Below are 19507 nucleotides of genomic sequence, written 5' to 3' on the forward strand. Positions count from 1 at the left end.
AGAGGTGTACTTTCAGATGCTGCATAGATAAAGTATCTGAAGTGTTTAGACAGACTTTCAATGGCTGAAATCTAATCAGTTGATCAACAGTGCTAAAGACAATTTAAGAATATTTCTATGCTGCAATCATTAGATACAATTGCAGATTATATAGACCAGGAGTTGGCAAACTTTCAGAAGTGATGTGCTGAGTCTTCATTTATTCACTCTAATTTAAGGTTTCGCTTGCCAGTAACACATTTTAATGTTTTTAGAAGGTCTTTTTCTATCAAGTCTATAATAGAAAATTAAACTATTGTTGTATGTAAAGTAAATAAGGTTTTTAAAATGTTTAAGAAGCTTCATTTAAAATAAAATTAAAATGCAGAGGCCCCTGGACTGGCGGCAAGGACCCGAGCAGTGTGAGTGCCACTGAAAATCAGCCCGCGTGCTGCCTTTGGCATGTGTGCCATCGGTTGCCTACCCCTAACGTAGACATACATGAGCTAGCTAGTTTGAGTATCAAAGCAGTGAAGCTGTAGTATTATAGGCTTTAATGAAAACTGTACAAACCCATCCAGAACCCTGGGTAATTACTTGGGTAACTTGCCCATGCTGCCGCAGCTTCATTGCTCCAGTACCCCAAGATAGCTAGAGTAAAGCTAGTTTGAGTACGTCTACACAAGAATCACTACTGGAGTGTAGGCATCCCCCCAAAGAGTAGAGCTCCACAGAACTAGGCAAATACAAGTACAGAATAAAAGGACTGTTGGGTATTGCATCCACCCCTGAATATCTCTGTCAGTTTTCACAGTTTAAGAGTTTAGGTTCCTTTCCTTTCCCCTGTTTCTTCAAAACATTGAAAAAAGCTGACTGACTAAACAAAAAGATAAAAGGGAGACTTATTGTACCCAGAGGGCCAAATTTCTCTATTTGCAATAGTAGTAAATGTTTTTCAGAAATAATTTTAGATGTTCAGGTTGATGCTGCCCATCTCCTAAAAAGCATACACAATGGTTTTCCAGCAGCACTGAGTGTACAGTCGTCAAAGCCTTATTAAAGAATTGCATGTTCATGAATTAATGTAGTGTAATTAAATGACAGATAGAATGTTGGCTCCATTTCAGGGCTGGCTTCCATTCTCACACAAGATTTTCGCCACTTTGATATTTAATGAAAACCAGCTATTGGTGTTAGAGGATGAAAATCTTTCCATTGACTTAACTGGGCTTTGGATCAGACCCTATCTACTCAATGAAGTGTTTGTTTCAAGCAAGCATTGGACAGGTCTCAACTACTAAACTAAGAAACAAAACAAAGTTTATTTGGTATATTATGTCATTACAATGTATGAACCAGCTGCTCCCTAAACAACTGTGCTGAATTTCTTGTAAATTGTCAGTAGGACTGCTTTTCAGTGGATAACCTGAAATTGACATGAGCTGCACAAGTGAGCAAGTTTATTCAGCTCCTGCCTTTTTGACTGTTTACTATATCAATAAAAAAAATCTTGTCCTTAGGCTATTTCTTTATGAGGCCACCTGTTTAAACAAGATCAGTCAAACAGAACAGTGAGAATTCTTACAGAAGACTTTCTTCCAACTTCCTACAGCTAATTAATCAAGGAAGTCAAGGACTGAGATTTGCAGTAATGACCCATCCTGAGGTCAGTATTTACTTGAGAAAAGAGGAACTGGAGCTGTAGCAGAGAAGAGGACACACAATGCTGCCTCCCTACAGTCATTATAGTTCCCATTTTCAAAAGAACTCAGCACCCACAATGTAGGCCCGATTTTCAGAATTGTTCCACCACCAATTAAGCACCAAATAATTGATAAAATTCGGAGCTCTTTTGAAAAATCTGGCCAGAAGTTTCACACTGGGAGCTGCTGGGCTCTTAACAGTTTAAAACATCTGGTCCCAGTTGTAGGTGCTAAGCACCTGAAATTCTGGAGCTGAGCTCTTTAGAAAATCTGGCTTTAACTATTTAAACAGTTTGACAGGCTGCAAGAAGTTCATCTTCATAACAGAAGTGTTTCTTTCTGAAGAGCTCCTTTATTCTCCACAAATGGATGGCTCACAACCCCAACTTGCCAGGGAAAGCTAATATTACTTATCAAGGGAAAATGGATGTTTCAAGTCCTCATATAGCATCAGTGAGAAACTGCTCCCATTCCACTCCTGGAGCTAACACTCACCAGCACTCTTATAATGGAAGTCAGCACAGAAAAGCAGTAGGATACCTTGCCCACCTCTAAGACTTTGTATCTTACTCACCCTTACGCTAGTGACTGAGATTCTTTTTAGTAAATCCTTGTGCCTGATTCTGATCTCACTTACACTATTATAAATGAGGATTAACTCTATTAAAATTACTGTAAAACAGGTGTAAGGTCAGAATCCAGCTCACTTTGTCAGATGCATCTGACAAAGTGGGTATTCACCCACGAAAGCCCATGCTCCAATACGTCTGTTAGTCTATAAGGTGCCACAGGACTCTCTGCTGCAATTACAACAGTGACATCAAAAGAATGAAATTAGCATTGCTGCCAAATAAAAATATTACACTTTCCATGATTTAACTCTCATCTTCCAATGAGGTCCTTCAGGTCATTAAACTATGATCTTTCAAACCCCATATTACACTTGCAAGAAAAATCCACACTAGAAGTCCTCCAAGTTGCTTCCACAGCAAAAAAAATTCAAATTGTGTTAAAGATATCCTAGGGGATTAAAAGAAGAAATACATTGACTTTGTTCATGGTTCCCATATAAAATTCCAGTTTAAGGTTCCTAACCAAAGCAGAGCTGTATTTTGTTGCTTTAAACTATTTTGGAAATCAGCCTGAAATTACTCTGTGCTTCATCACAAAGAAGATCATAACTTACAATAAATTATACAGCAATGCATAGTGCACCTTTAATTTTGGTTTGCATAGAAAATTATGAAATGGCCAAATATTTTCAGGATAAGGTTTTTGAACATTTATCAGCATATAAGAGATTCTACAGCAGGGGTCGGCAACCTTTCAGAAGTGGTGTGCCAAGTCTTCATTTATTCACGCTAATTTAAGGTTTTTGCATGCCAGTAATACATTTTAACGTTTTTAGAAGGTCTCTTTCTATAAGTCTATAATATATAACTAAATTACTGTTGTATGTAAAGTAAATAAGCTTTTTAAAATGTTTAAGCAGCTTCATTTAAAATTAAATTAAAATGCAGAGCCCCCAGACCAGTGGCCAGGACCCGGGCAGTGTGAGTGCTGCTGAAAATCAGCTCGCATGCCGCCTTTGGCACACGTGCCATAGGTTGCCTACCCCTGTTCTACAATCACAATATTGAATTAAAACCAACAAAAACAACAATATAAAGGAATGTCTCTACATATATTATAATAACCATATTGAAATGTAAAGGAGTCAGGATGTTTTGAGAAGAGCCAAATGTAAAATATTGTGTGTCTAAAACAGTGTACTGTAAAGTAACTACTGAAAATTGTGGGTGTAGATATTTACTGGTGGAAAGTGACCTGTTTTGTGATTAATTATGCTTTTTAGACTCTTCACTTCTGTCCTATCAATATGGGCCAGATTATGATACCTGTACTCACCTTGAGTAGTATCTTACTCCACGAATAGTCAGACTACTCATCAACTTATTGAATTGGGTGCTCCTGAATGTGAACAAGGCTATTAGACTCTGTCCCTTAATGATTAAATATACCCCCTCCAATGAAACTATTATCTAAATATCTCCTACACAGTTCCAATACACTCCCATGAGAGAAATGTCACCAAACAAGATATTTTTTATGCTGCAGAAAAGTAAAGTCACTGTTTAAATTGAAAAGGGAATTATTCCCCTCTCATATCTTCAGTTCATGACCCTCTCTGAAACATAATTCTGAGGAGCACTTTATTTTTGCATTTTAAAATAAAAAATCATCTTAAATAAAAAGCTACAGAGACCCTTACAATGCCCATAGCTATCCTTAATGCAAATGAATCAATTCAAGCACTGGTAAAATAGACTTTAAAACAGTAACTAATAGTTCCATATAAAATAGAGGATATTTACATTGATTAACATACTTTAATAGTGCAATTCACTGCATAAACTGAATGGTCCCTCAATGCCAACAGTCCGGTAATTTTTTTTGTTTTTAAATGAACAATTAAATTTGGTAGAGAGAAGAAATCAATACACTTAAGACATGATCTAGTCATGATACATCTCTACCTCGATATAACGCTGTCCTTGGGAGCCAAAAAAATCTTACCGTGTTATAGGTGAAAGAAACCATGTTATAGTGAACTTGCTTTGATCCACTGGAGCGAGCAGCCCCTCCAGAGCACTGCTTTACCATGTTATATCCAAATGTGTGTTATATCGGGTGGTGTTATATCACGGTAGCGGTGTATTTCCAAATATTGTTATTAGTGCAAATAAATACTTCATATGAGACACATGCAGCCAGTTTAAACTCTAATCCTGCAAGCTGCTTGCACAGAGCCCCACTGACTTAAAATGAGTAGCAAGCCGGCCAAGGTACCTGTGCATTGCAGCTTGCAGGATCAGGGCCTCGATGATATATAGGCCAATTCTGCCACTTTTACTCATGTGGAGTAGAAACTCTCTCAGTGAGTAGCTCCATTGAAGTCTGCTTTGGTATTAGTGTGTTTGGGGCAGATTTTTGCCACACTTATTCACCTTACACTTGCAAGTTGCACAATGAAAATCAATGGAACTAGCTGCATACTAAGTTGTTACTCAACATGAAGGGTGGCAAAATCTTGTCTTAGTCTATAAATCTAAGATAATTTTGAAATTTCCAGCACTAACTAGCATACATCAAAGCTCTTACTAGGCACGTTAACACACACCACCCTCATTATGTCATGCATCCTGAATGCTATGAAGGGCTTGCAAAATGTGTCAAAATTATTTTGCCAGGGAAGCCTTTCAAAGTCAAGTCAATAATATTTAGAGTAAAAAAAGTAACTAGAAATGTGACATAAAAGCAACTTTTCTGATCAGCACTCCAAGAGCAGCCATGTTTATTTATTTACAGTTATCTTCAGACACACACTTCCCTGCTGCACACCCACAGTAGTCAGTTGTCATTCTGCATGTTTAATCTAATTCAGGGCCAGATCTTGCAAACACGTCTGCAAATAATCATTACACATGGGAGCAGCCCACATTGACTTCAGTGGCTTTACTCACATAAATAGGGATTTTTCTCATAAGTAATTTTTGCTGGGAAATCCAGTGGTTTAGGGCAGCAGCCTGACATTCAGGAGGCCCAAATACAATTCCCTGCTCTGCCAGATTTCCAGTGTGATCTTGGGCAAGTCATCTGTGGATCAGGACCCAAAAGACCACAAGATACCTGGGTGCCTCAACACCAGATTTAGCAACCTAAACCTAAACATAGATGTAGTAACCTAAATCTGTTTTAGACTCCACTGCAATCCATAAAATTCCTGCTGAACTCTATAGGTGTCCTAACTCACTTGGGCGGGTTACATTAGATGACAAGAGGTAGATATTTACTAAGTTTGACACAACAAGAAATGTCTTGACATCTAAAACTGTGACTTCATCATCCACAGAGTGGACTGAGTTACATACTGATTTGAACTTTGCTAAGTATTATGTCCCCAATTTGGACAATAAATGGTCTTCATGTACTTTTTTTTAAAGCTGTAAAAAAAACAGCTGACTTTTCGGGGGGGGGGGTGGAGGGTGAAGAGAAGGGTTTTTGTTTTGTTTAACTAGAATTAACCCCTAGTGTGGTTCTTGTAACTTTAGTTGCAATAAACTGCTCAATACTGGTCTGTTAACAATCTGTCTTTTTGTTACTCTTCATGAACATTTCTAATTCTGTATTAATGAAACATTGGCCTTTTTGATCAAGACTATGTATATAGTTTGATTTGAAAATAGAGCAAGATAGTATTTGGCAGCCACTTTTCGTCATGCCTGTTACAAATGATTTCCAATGTAAGCAATATTGATGTTTTGAAAATTGAACATGCTGACTGTGTCTGTTATACACTGAAAATTACGTACTGTTCCACAAAATACCAGCAGCCTAGATATTAAGCTCAAGACTGATATAACACAAAAGAGAGACGTGTCAAGTTCTATTTCTCACTGAGTAGCAAAACATACTTAACAGAAGGCAATAAAATGTGCACAGAATAACTCAGGAAAATCATTAACAGTTAGAACTGGCATCTGCAGCTAACAAACAAACTTGCTATGTGTCTGGTATCAAGAATCTCAAGGAGCAGCTTCCAAGTCATCAGTCTGTTATACTTCAGTACAGATTTTCTTAATATTCATGTTAGCCAGGATCCACTTAAGAAAAATGACAGCCTCCATAATACAAATAACTGTTTTCTATTAGTATTGTTCAAAATTAATAGATCAATCCTACTTCCCAGAGATATCACCAGGATTAGTTAATGTAACCCCCCACACACCATATTAGTTAAGTATTCTGTTGATCATTGTACAGCAGTCCAGCAGCTATTCGTTAAATCTTGAGATCCTATCTCTAACACTCACCCTGAAACACTTATTTCTCTCAGTTAATAAAACAGACACATACTACAGTCTGAAAAGCTGCTTTTATGGGAAAAGTACTTGAAATGGAATGAAATGCAGTTTGCTGCTGTAACAGCAGCATCAGAGCGCACACACACACACACACACACACACTGCACAGAGCAGCTTTGTAGGAAATCACCAATGGGAGGAAAGCCAGAACAAGCTAACAAGGCCAGCACTGTCCCTATAAGGAAGCTACAGATGTGCAGGTTCACATGCCTACAGAGCCTGGTATACTTCAACACAAGATTTTGTAACATTAGTTATTACTGAAGCTCCCAACAATCTTAACCGATACTGTCCAATCAAATGGGATCAGATTTATGAGAGTCACTCCCAAAAAAGTTTTCTTCTGCACACGGAGAGCATTAAACCAGACATTAAAATAACCTTATTATCGCTTTGAACTTGTCAAGACTCTATGCCAGGGGTCGGCAACCTTTCAGAAGTGATGTGCCGAGTCTTCATTTATTCACTCTAATTTTAGGTTTTGCGTGCCAGTAATAAATTTTAACATTTTTAGAAGGTCTCTTTCTATAAGTCTATAATATACAACTAAACTATTGTTGTATGTAAAGTAAATAAGGTTTTTTAAAATGTTTAAGAAGCTTCATTTAAAATTAAATTAAAATGTAGAGCCCCCTGGACTTGTGGCCAGGACCTGGGAGGTGTGAGTGCCACTGAAAATCAGTAGTGGTGCCATAGGTTGCCTACCCCTGCTCTATGCTATTTTTATCACCATGTGAAATCCATCTAGCAGGATAGGATACCTTTCCCATGCAAGATCCAGTTAGAGATGTGCATTCAAAATTACAGCAATACTGTGACAAGTGGCTCCCTGGAAGCAAAAGCAGTATTTTGACAAATGTGTCTGACCACTTTTTCAACTGGTTTTGGGCATAAGTTCTTTCGTTATTGTTTTACACCCCACGGATTGAATTTCTTGCAGCTGTCTAGCTTCTTAGAACACTACAAGATTCAAACAGCAGAAGGTGAACAAGCTTTGGAGCGAAAGGGAGGGGGAAACTCAGCTCTCCAATGCCTTCAGCTAGGAGAAAACTCTTAGGTAGAAATTAAGTAGCAAAGCTTCACTGGAAGTAAGTTGGGTCATCAGTGAGTGGCACCATCTGCTCTTCCAGAAGCTAGGAAATATGTGGCCCATCAACACCTTGTCATGAGTCTCAAGCTATTCATAGGGGAGAGGAAGGAGGACTGATTACTTAACAGGGATGGGGTGAAGACAGGGGGGGAAGATCCGGGCTATGAACTTTTCAGCCAGTGTAGGTCTATATTTGTGTGGTCTGCCTTACTATTTGCTAAATACATTATGATCCTCTATTTATCTGCTTCCTAGTCAACAACTTGGAGATCTTTGACTAGTTCCTCCCCAGCAGGAATTTCATGATCAGTAGATATTCATGCACCATGAAGAAAGCGCTACTCCCCCCTCCTCTCCCAACCCCCTCCTAATAAAACTGTTTCAGAGGCTTAAACATATTTCCACTTAAAACAAAAACCGTTCCCTGTTTCAGCATAAAGCGGTCACGCAGGGCAAGTCACTCAAAGCCCGGAGGTTTATCTTCCAGACGGACGTTGGTTGCACAGTAGGCAGAACACACGTGCAACCAATTGCGCTGAAACTCACAAGCCCAAAGCCGGAGCTGGCGATGCTCTTGGAGAGCCTCCCACCAACGGGGCTCAGCAGCGCCAAGCGGGGAGAACTATCGGAGAGTTTTAAACGTCTCCTCAAACCACAGCTACAAATCAGCATCAAGCCACCATCGGGGGGAGGGGCAGCCAACTTTCCAACATTTCTCCAGTTCGCCTCTCGCTGCAACACCCCCAAGCGCAGAGACTCCCCCGCGCGCCGGAGGCGACCTGGCGGGTCTGGGGCAGCCCAGCCGGGCGGGCGGCTCCCCCGTGTCTCTTGCAGCGGGTCCGGTCCTGAATGAATGAGCCCGAGCCCGAGCCCTGCAGGAGCGCAGGCAGAGGGGCCCGGCCGGAGCTGCCCCCCCACCCCCCGCCCTGCCCGCTCCTCACCTGCGGGGATGGGGGGCAGCGCGGGGTCCGCTGCCCGGCTCGGCGGCGCTAGCGGCAGGGTCAGAGCCAGCAGGAGGAGCAGGCTGGGGGGCCGCCTGCTGCCGTTCAGCGCCATCTTCACCCCTCCAGTGGGACGCGCGGCCGGCGGCTCCCGTTTGCCCCGCCGTAGCTGGTCCCGCCCCCCGGGAGGCGCCGGGCTCCGCGGAGAAGGGGGCGCTGCCGGGGAGGGGGAGCTGAAGCCCCCCCGCAAGCTCTCCGCCTCCACCCGCCGCAGCAGTGGGCTGCCTGGGGCCGCCTGACTCCTCCCCCGCTCGGGGCAATAGGCAAAGGGGGATGGGAGCCGCGGCTGCTCCTCCTGCAGCATCCCCGCTATTGGCTGCGGGAGCGGGACTGGCTCAGGCAGGTGGGGGGAGGGGGCTGCAGCCCGGCCCGGCCCGGCCCGGCCCGGCGCGTGGGGGAGGGGCTCGAGCCGCGCAGAGCCGGCTCCGGAGCCGGGGGAACAGCAGAAGCGGCCCGGCCTCCAGCCAGCGTGGGGGAAGCCTCCGCACGTGCCCGCCAGCAAAGCGAGGCCGCTGCCCCTGCGGTGCCCCGCGCGGGGAGGGGTAGAGCCCAGGGGGGTCAGGCGGAGCTCAGTGAGCTGAGCAGATCGATCGTGGGAAAGGGAGACACTAGACCAAAACCTCCGCGGGTGCACGGGAGCCTAGCACCGGGGGTCTGGTTCTGGGTGGGGGGGAGCGTTATCCCGCTACGTTGCTGCAGCTAAGTCTAGTGTCCTGTCTGTGGCTGGCTCAGCCTGTAGGAGTGGCTGCCGGGGGTGCAAGTTGCCGTGCACAGCACTCTGCTACACGCAGTGATCTTTGCTAGTTCAGCTCCCTCTTAAGTGTCCTGTGAAGAAGTCCTGTATCTAATAATGTGTTGTCTTATTATCCAGCTGCACTTAACTCTTGCAGCCTGCACCCTTTTGGTTCTCAAAATATGTTCTCGCACCCCTCATCAAAAATCGTTGAAGTAGGTCAGTTCTTTAAACCTAGATATATTTTTGTTTGTATATTACAGTAATCGTTAAAAATGTATAATGTTAATAAATACATAGGTTTGATGGAACAAAGTAGTTGTACTTTTGTGCTTGTGCTTAATTTGTGTTTTTGATGATTTACCTTCTAAAAAAATCTCACATCTTGCACCCCACCAGAAAGAGCATCTCACACCCCTAGGGGGTGCGTGCATCCCAGGTTAAGAACCACTATAGAGGAACAGTATGTGCTTCAGAGTGGGTGCCTGTATAATGCCAATATTCTATTTAATTAATATAAAATTACTTACTGGCTTTGTTTCTGCAAAGCAGTGCTGTCCTTCTAGGGCAGGGGTTTTCAAACGGGGGGGTCGGGACCTCTCAGGGGGTTGTGAGGTTATTACATGGGGGCTTCCGAACTGTCAGCCTCCACTCCAAACCCCACTTTTTCTCCATCATTTATAATTGTGTTAAATATATAAAAATGTGTTTTTTACTTATTGTGGGGGGTCACACTCAGAGGCTTGCTATGTGAAAGCGGAGACCAGTACAAAAGTTTGAGAACCACTGTTCTAGGGGCTAGGCAGTGCTATATACACTGAGTTCAACTCCCTTTTATTATATATTTCTTTGAAGAAGACAGAGTGCTGATGCAATCATCCCTCTAGGAATTTTTTTCCTGATACAGATAGATTATATATAAAAATGAAAAGCGGTGCTGTAATCACAAAGGGTTGTTATCTGACAAGCATCATTTTACAACTGCTATTTAGAATAATCTACCATGTCCATCTTTTCTGACAGAATGAACATGCATTGATGGACTGATATTTGGTAGTAAAGCCTTTTATGAATTCCATTCTTACACACCTAACTCTCCTGCATTGTATAGGGGGTTTACACATCACTGAGGGTTGTGAATTCTGCTGGGCAGGAGAGGACCTAAAAGTTAGGTGCTGTGATGCTGAGCATTGCAGCACTTAAGGGTGGGATTTACAAAGGGACTTAAGACTCATTTTTTCTGTTTGAACCAGGGTGGATTTGATTTAAATCAAATTTCTTTATGGATTTCTACATAAAAGTGCATTCTTGTTGGTTGTTATAACCTTAATACATATTCTGCACAACTCAGAGATAGACATAGGTTTCATTTTTAGAAGGTACCCACTATACATTTTAAGTGATTTATTTTGAAAACCTTTCAGATTAGTTTTACAGCTATATCAGAAAATGAATGATTGGTTATTTCATTTACCAAAGGTAATTGAAGCAGATATTTATGAAGTCATTGGGAGGTGAACTACCTCCAATTCAACAGGTTAATCATTAATATTTGGAGGATTTTCTTGCCATGCTGTATTAGGAGGAAACATCACCAGACAAACATTAAATTGTTTTATTTAACTAAAAAAACAATGTTGTGTATTCTGGATTTTTTTTCTTCAACAGCAAACATATTATATTTTAAACAAAACAAGCATATGAATTTTTGAATTTAGTTAAACATTCAAGTTTTTTTAAATCAGGGTTGTTTTTGTTAATTGTTTTTAACTAAAATAGTTAAATGAAATATTTTTAAAAAATTAAATCAACTATGTTAGCCAGGTCAACATGAGAAACTTAAAATATTGGCTTCTGCAGCTAACTCAGTCATCTTCACCTTCATTTTCCTGTTTGTTCATAATCTGGAAAAGGAAAAACAAGCTTTCCTGCTTTTTCAGGTCCCAAACAATTTCTCAATTTGGAATGAATTAGTCTAAAAGGAAGAAAATATTCTTTCTACAACAGCAGAAGAAGCTACTGCTGTTAAAAGTGAGATTATCACTTCAACAGTCTCTGAATCCAAGTGCTTAAGTGACTTCCACCAGTTCACTGGTGTGATTTTCTTTAAAACATCATCAGCAAACATATATTCCTTGAATGGTTCACCCTTAGCTCTGAAGTTTATTATAGTTGGCATTATGGAGGGATCATTGCTGGATGTCCATGTCATAGCCAACTCCTCTTCTTCATCAGTTAAGGTTTGACCCTGGTACCAAGTATTGAGAATATTTGCAAGAAAATGAGCTGGAGATAGTGCTTGTCCCATCTGTTTTGTTGTTGTTTGTTGTTTTTAATGCTTGTAATTTAACTCTGTCATTGCGTGTTTCTCTTTTTAAGATCTCACTCAGTTCCTTCCAAATTTCAACAGCGTCAGCAATAAGACAGCTATTTCCCTGCATTTTGTTCAAGGCTACAGAAATAGGCTTCAGGGTACTCAGCATGTGTTCAACATTTCTCTTAAGCCCAATGTTGAGAACTTTGGCTTTGACAGGGCCATCTATTTTTTCACGATTTTGTTCACAAACTGTCATCAGATTAGGCTAGTTCTTGATATAGTGCTCAAAACAGTCCACTACTGAGTTCCATCGCATGTCTTGTGGGAGAGTTAGCTTGGTTCCTCCCACTTTTTTAGAGCAGCTGCTGCAAAAGTGGTTGTTACGGAAGTATTTTGCAATTTCAACATTAGCCTTTATTTCTGGAACACTGAAGTCTTTGGCTAGGAGGTGATCACATGAGCACTGCAACCGTATGTTATTAGCTTGGGACTCTCTTCTAAATTTCTTCTCATCTTGGATACACTTGTTGCATTGTTTGTGACCAAGCTGCCTACTAGACATTTGAATTCTTTTTCACAGTTTCTTATAGCTTTTTCTGCTACTTCTTGTAAGTATTCTGCTGTGTGTGCGCATTTCCTGATGTATCAATTGTTTCTATAAGGAAGACATTCCCTTCTTCTGTTGTCACACAAGCATATACAATAGGCTCATTGTGGACATTGCTCCACCCATGAAGACGCAGGTTAACAATTTCACCCTCTAGACCTTTTGCACACTGCTCAATTTCTCTTTTATACACTTTATCCAGCAATTTGCCTGCAGCATGTGCTCTTTTGGGTGGACTGTATCCTGGTCTTAATGACTGAACCATGTCGATGAAAAGTGGGTGCTCAATCATAAAGAGAGTTTGTTGCATAAACAAACCGGGCAATCTTTTCATCAATTACCTCTTTTTGTAAGCTGCTGGTTCTTATCACAAACTTATCTATGGTTGTTTCTGGATCATGGAGATTTTTTTTTCTTTTTGCTACAGGAGATATATACTGTGGCTATGTGACATACATGATGTGACTGAAACACTATCATTGGCAGATAACTCTGAAACTGTAGAAAATGATGGTGATCTTGAAGGTGGATAGTCTTCAGAATCCCGTATGTTGAGGATGGATTCTCCTAAACAAAATAAGTCAATGCAGTTATTTAATTATAATTACCATACTGCTCATTTAATATTACTCATTGCATTCACTGACACTCAGTAAAAGTGTAAAAGGAATTGTAAAAGGAAGATCTGCCTATTTCAGTTATTTATTTTTTATCACAACTGCATCTAAAATGATAGTACCATTGAGTAACAACTATATTTTTTGCTGAAACATGAGAATTCAAGAACAGTCCAGAAGGAAGACAGGCAGTCCTTATAAGAAAGAAGTATGAAATAAAAAAGGTTACCAACCTGAAGATCCTGCATGTTCAGACATGTTCCTTTCATCAGCTTCAATGCAGCCTCCTGATGGAACTGAAGGAATCTCTTAGAAAATTGCTTAAGTAGAAGAAAGAGTTAAAACACTAACTGTAATAATGTTCTAAGAATTTCCAACCCCAGAGAACAGAGACAGTAAGAAGTGTTTGTGCTGCTTATGCATTAAACAGACATATTCTTGACATGATGATGTTACTAAGGCCAACCCAGGAAAGGCAGTAAGCCAATGAAAGGATTACAGAGGCAACGTGTGAGTCTAGACACATCCCTGGGCTCGGGAAACAAGCACAGACTGGTGGGACCGCATAGTGTTGCAGGTCTGGGATGATTCCCAGTGGCTGTGAAACTTTCGCATGCATAAGGGCACTTTTGTGGAACTTTGTGACTTGCTTTCCCCTGCCCTGAAGCGCAAGAATACCAAGATGAGAGCAGCCCTCACAGTTCACAAGCGAGTGGCGATAGCCCTCTGGAAGCTTGCAATGCCAGATAGCTACTGGTCAGTCTGGAATCAATTTGGAGTGGGCAAATCTACTGTGGGGGTTGATCCAAGTAGCCAATGTGATCACTGAGCTGCTGCTATCAAAGATAGTGACTCTGGGAAATGTGCAAGTCATAGCAGATGGCTTTGCTGCAATGGGATTCCCTAACTGTGGTGAGGCAATAGATGGAACGCATATCCCTATCTTGGGACCGGACCACCAAGGTAGCCAGTATATAAACCGCAAGGGGTACTTTTCAATGGTGCTGCTAGCACTGGTGGATCACAAGGGACGTTTCACCAACATCAACGTGGGATGGCCGGGAAAGATACATGACGCTCGCATCTTTAGGAACTCTGATCTGTGTGAACGGCTGCAGCAAGGGACTTACTTTCCAGACCAGAAAATAACCATTGGGGATGTTGAAATGCCTATAGTTATCCTTGGGGACCCAGCCTACCACTTAATGCCATGGCTTATGAAGCCGTGCACAGGCAGCCTGCACAGTAGTCAGGAGCTGTTCAACTATAGGCTGAGCAAGTGCAGAATGGTGGTAGAATGTGCATTTGGACATTTAAAAGCATGCTGACGCAGTTTACTGACTCGGTTAGACCTCAGGGAAACCAATATTCCCATTGTTATTACTGCTTGCTATGTGCTCCACAATATCTGTGAGAGTAAGGGGGAGACATTTATGGCGGGGTGGGAGGTTGAGGCAAATCGCCTGGCGGCTGATTACGTGCAGCCAGACACCAGGGCGGTTAGAAGAGCACAGCAGGGTGCACTGCGCATCAGAGAAGCTTTGAAAACCAGTTTCATCATTGACCAGACTACGGTGTGAAAGTTCTGTTTGTTTCTCCTTGATGAAAACCTGCCCCCTTAGTTCATTCTACTTCCCTGTAAGCCAACCGCCCTCCCCTCCCCCCTTTGATCTCCGCTTGCAGAGGCAATAAAGTCATTGTTGTTTCAAATTCATGGATTCTTTATTAATTCGTCATACAAATGGGGGGATAACTGCCAAGGTATCCGGGGAGGGGTGGGGGAGGAGGGAAGCACCGAGTGGGGTGGTGGAGGAGGAGAGGAGGGAAGGACAAGGCCACACTGCACTTCAAAACTCATTGAATGCCAACTTTCTGTTGCTTGGGGAGTCCTCTGGGGTGGAGTGGTTGGGTGGCCGGGTGAGGAGGCTATAGAACTTGGAGAGGAGGGCGGTTGGTTACACGGGGGCTGCAGCAGCGGTCTGTGCTCCTGCTGCCTTTCCTGCACCTCAGCAATACACCGGAGAATATCAGTTTGATGCTTAGTAGCCTAAGTATTGCTTCCTGTCTCCTCTCATCACGCTGACGCCACCTATCATCTTGATCCCACCATCTCTCCTCATGTTCATTTTGTGCTTTCCTGCACTCTGACAGTGTCTGCCTCCAGGCATTCTGCTGGGCTCTTTCAGTGTGGGAGGACTGCATGAGCTCAGAGAACATTTTGTTGCAAGTGTGGTTTTTTTGCCTTTTAACCTTCACTAGCCTCTGGGATGGAGATGATACGGGGAGCATTGAAACATTTGCAGCTGTGGGAGGAAAAAATGGGAGAGTAGTATTTAAAGAGACACATTTTAGAAAACAATGGGTAGACTCTTTCACAGTGAACCAAGCTGTTAACATTACACAGCGTATGTGCTTTCTTTACAAGGTTGCATTTTGCCTCTTAAATTGAGGGCCTGCCGATTTGGTGTGAGAGATCACACACACGGGCTGGCAGGCAACAGAATTCGGCTTGCAGGCAGACATGGTAAGCCACAGTCTTTTGGCTTCTTTAACCTTCATAACATGTGAGGATGGTTTCAAACAGCAGTGCCCTCATTGGGTTGGCCATTTAGAATCATAGAAGGTTAGGGTTAGAAGGGACCTCAGAAGGTCATCTAGTCCAACCCTCTGCTCAAAGCAAGACCAATCCCCAGACAGATTTTTACCCCAGTTCCCTAAATGGCCCCCACAAGGATTGAACTCATAACCCTGGGTTTAGCAGGCCAATGCTCAAACCACTGAGCTATCCCTCTCCCCCCCATTTAAAATGGGTTGGCCATTTAAAAGGAGGGGCTGCGGTTTTCGGGTTAACGTGCAGTACAAACGCAACTAACCCCTTCCCCCTCCAATTCTCTGGGATGATCGCTTCACCCCTCCCCCCACCATGTGGCGCACAGCAGAGATGATTTCTGTTCAGCCACAGGCAAACAGCCCAGCAGGAACGGCCACCTCTGAATGTCCCCTTAATAAAATCCCCCTATTTCAACCAGGTGACCCTGGGAGTACATCCATCACTGAGATGTCCCTGGAGGATTTCCGCTCCATCCCCATACATGTTAACAGACTTTTCCAGTAGCTGTACTGGCCGCCAATGCATCTCAAGTCTTCAGGGCAAATTAATCATTAAACTCACTTGCTTTTAAACCATGTATTATATTTACAAAGGTACACTCACCAGAGGTCCCTTCTCTGCCTTCAAGGTCCAGGAGCCCACCTTGAGTGGTTGGGAGGTATTAGAAGCAGGGTGAAAAACAGTTCCTGGCTGTCAGGGAAAACGGTTTCTCTGCTTGCTTGCTATGCGCTATCTTCAACCTCCTCCTCCTCATCTTCCTCGTCCCCAAAATCCGCATCCCTGTTGCGTGAGAATCCATTGATGGAGTCTACGCACGGGGTGGGTTTGTTGTAGGGGCACCCCCTAGAATGGCATGCAGCTCATCATAGAAGCGGCATGTCTGGGGCTCTGACCCGGAGTGGTCGTTTGCCTCTCTGGTTCTTTGGCAGGCTTGCCTGAGCTCCTTAAGTTTCACGTGGCACTGCTGCGGGTCCCTGTTTTTGCCTCTGTCCTTCATGCCCTTGGAGATTTTTTCAAATATTCCGGCATTTTGTCTTTTGGAATGGAGTTCTGATAGCACGGATTTGTCTCCCCATATAGCGATCAGATACAGTACCTCCCATTCGGTCCATGCTGGAGCTTATTTGCGATTCTGGGACTACATGGACACCTGTGCTGAAGAGCTCTGCATAGTCACCTGGCCAAACAGGAAATGAAATTCAAAAGTTCGCGGGGCTTTTTCTGTCTACCTGTCTACCTGGCCAGTGCATCTGAGTTGAAAGTGCTGTCCAGAGCGGTCACAATGGAGCACTCTGGGAAGTCAGTTAATTATTGTGATTATTTTGCTTATTTTTAGTTGTGGTGTCCCTTAAGGCATGGCCAAGAACCCCAAAAGACAAAAATAATGGGAGCCATGTCTCTGAATTGGCATTAACAGAGACCGCTGGTGAGATTTGGTCCCACTCACTGCCATTTCTTGTTTTTCTAGACTACACACTTTTAGTGTAAAATTACACTAAAGGAAAATTACCAAGCTCAAAGCAACATGATACCATCCTCATAGGGGATATCAACGAAAGTCGTATGTAATCTTCAGAATAGAGCCAGCAGAAACACATTGACCCTTTGAATAAAGGTACAGTTTGGTGGTTTTGTTTCTTAGGTTTCTCTAAAAAATTCCCCTCCTTCCCTTCTCCCACTTTGACATTTTACTGACCCTTAAAGAAGTGTTTACACTTAAAACTTTTCCTTTCCCTCTTCCTTTTAGAGGCAAATTCCCCCCCCCCCCCTTCTTCTGCAGTATGGAGAGTCCTTTATACATCTGAACCAATGCAGTTCTGCTGTGCAGAGGCATCAGACCGGAGAGGGACAATGCAGGGATGCAGACTACCTTATCACATCAAGTCTTGTTCTATAGGATTCCACAAGCAGCCACACACAAGAGGGTTTAGGACCATAGCAGAAGAGAGGATGCAACATGAGAACCAGTCATTATGAGGATCCTCCTGCAATTGTCTCTCCAGGGATATGTGGGGCAAAGGCAGCAAAGGGGTCTTTGCAATTGTAACAGTAACTGTACAGTTGGGTGAAAGGATTTCTCTCAGCAGTGCAAAGCCTTCCACTCAAGCAGAGTGCCAGTTCCCAGGATCATAGGTGTAATGCATTTTGTTTTAGTGTTTTGCACAAATGTTGCTAGTGATATTTGGAACTCAAATGTCAAACATTCAGGTGAAGCACTGTTCCTTTACCTGTCCTGCAGGAGACAGTAAACTTTTGATTATTTAGCATTTCTCCATTCTTCCAGTGCTCTTCTTCAGATGTCCAGCTATTTCATTCACCGTCTCAACAATTCACCATCCTTATTCACCCATGAATAAGGGCATATGGGTTTTTACATAGAGCTGGAAGTCTCAATATCTCTAAAGCTACCAGCATTATTATGTATTTATTTTGGTTAAATGCGTAACTAGTGCCATTTGAAATGAAAATATGGATGCAACTTATAAACAAATACTCCTGTGCACTAGAGTAGATGGACCTGTTATCACAACCAAAGAGAAGGTGGAGAAAGTCTTGGCCTGAGGAGTAGGCCTTTTAAACTACATCAGGCTCAGTAATGCTTTAATTATTATAAGCACTAGTCTGCACTGGGAGCAGCGGGAGTTCCAGAAATAACTCTGCCTTGCCCATGGAAATCTAAGGTAGGCAGAATTTAATGTTTTCCTTTAAATATATTTTAGAAACAATTCAATTGTATGTTAAAGTCCATGAAGAGAGGCTAGATAATTGGGAGAACAAAGCTGGTGAATCTTTAGTGAGGTTGTGACACATGGCCAGAAAGGGTTAAGCATCCTACAGAATAAATAACCCAAATTCAGCCTCTAGGAACATATTATTAGATAATATTTGTGTGTTTACATATATTTTGTTAGAGGTTAACAATGTAACCAAAGGGTTCCTGTATATACTGTATTCTGTTAATGTAGAGTTCAAAAGAAATTCTTAACATTTAAATGAACTGTAAATATAGTGATATCACTGTATTGATCTCTCTTTGAAATGTATAGCAAATCACCTGTGAATGGTGGAAACAGGCAATTGCCTTATGTTAACTAATTACCAGTGATGCTTAGAAAATAGGTCTACTTCAAATTCTTGATGATTGCATATTGTTCGCCTAAGGACTCCAGGATGTCAAGAAAAGCCCTAGAATTATATAAAGGCGTCTTGGATCCTGACCCTTTTTGTCTGAGATCTGCTTGATGCTTTATGCAAGGAAAGCTTGAGTTGTAAGATCGAGATCTCTAGTTCCACCTGGATCACCCTGAATACGAACATAGGTTATAGTCCAATGGACTAATTCTGAAAACTCTTTGCAACTACAAAGCTCACCATCTTTATTATAAAACTTATCTCAAAATGGTACTCATGTCCTTATGTATACTGATCTTTTAATCAATACACTTTTCTTTTTTAACACATTTTAGTTTAGTTAATAAGAATTGGTTGTAAGCATGTATTTGAGCAAGATCTGAAATATTCGTTAACCTGGGAGGTAATGTGTCCAATCCTTTGGGAGTGGTAGAACTTTCTTCTATGATAAATAAGATTTTCAGTAATCCTCATAATATTTGCCTGGGGTGTCTAGGTGGAGGCCTAAGGCTGGTTTGCTCTAAGGGAACTGTGTTCTTGATTTCTGAGTAACCAGTAAGGTATTATAGAAGCTGTTTTGTGCTGGCTTGGTAAATTTACCTATTGGAATATCCACCAGCTTTGGGGATTGTCTGCCCCATTCTTTGTAGTTTGCCCTAACTGAATAACCTCAGTGTGGCTACCCTGGGACTCTGGTTACAGAGGTATATAAAGTGAGTTACTGTTCCGTTACCCACTTCTTCTCCTTTAAAAACAAAAGTCAAAGGATATGCTGCAGGCCAAACAAGAGAA

General features: G+C 42.2%; 1 protein-coding gene across 2 annotated transcripts in view; it reads right to left on the minus strand.

Moving 5' to 3' along the window:
• Nucleotides 1-8950, minus strand: part of PLOD2 (procollagen-lysine,2-oxoglutarate 5-dioxygenase 2) — a 77491-nt gene extending 68541 nt beyond the window's left edge. For both annotated transcript variants that reach the window (XM_045030962.1, XM_045030961.1), the window contains exon 1: nt 8639-8950. In XM_045030962.1, coding sequence (XP_044886897.1) covers nt 8639-8753 — 115 coding nt within the window. In that variant the 5' untranslated portion in view covers nt 8754-8950. The remainder of the gene's footprint in view (nt 1-8638) is intronic.
• Between the last annotated feature and the right edge of the window lie 10557 nt (nt 8951-19507).

This window comes from Mauremys mutica, chromosome 9 (genome assembly GCF_020497125.1).
Source record: "Mauremys mutica isolate MM-2020 ecotype Southern chromosome 9, ASM2049712v1, whole genome shotgun sequence".
NCBI classification, from domain to species: domain Eukaryota; kingdom Metazoa; phylum Chordata; order Testudines; family Geoemydidae; genus Mauremys; species Mauremys mutica.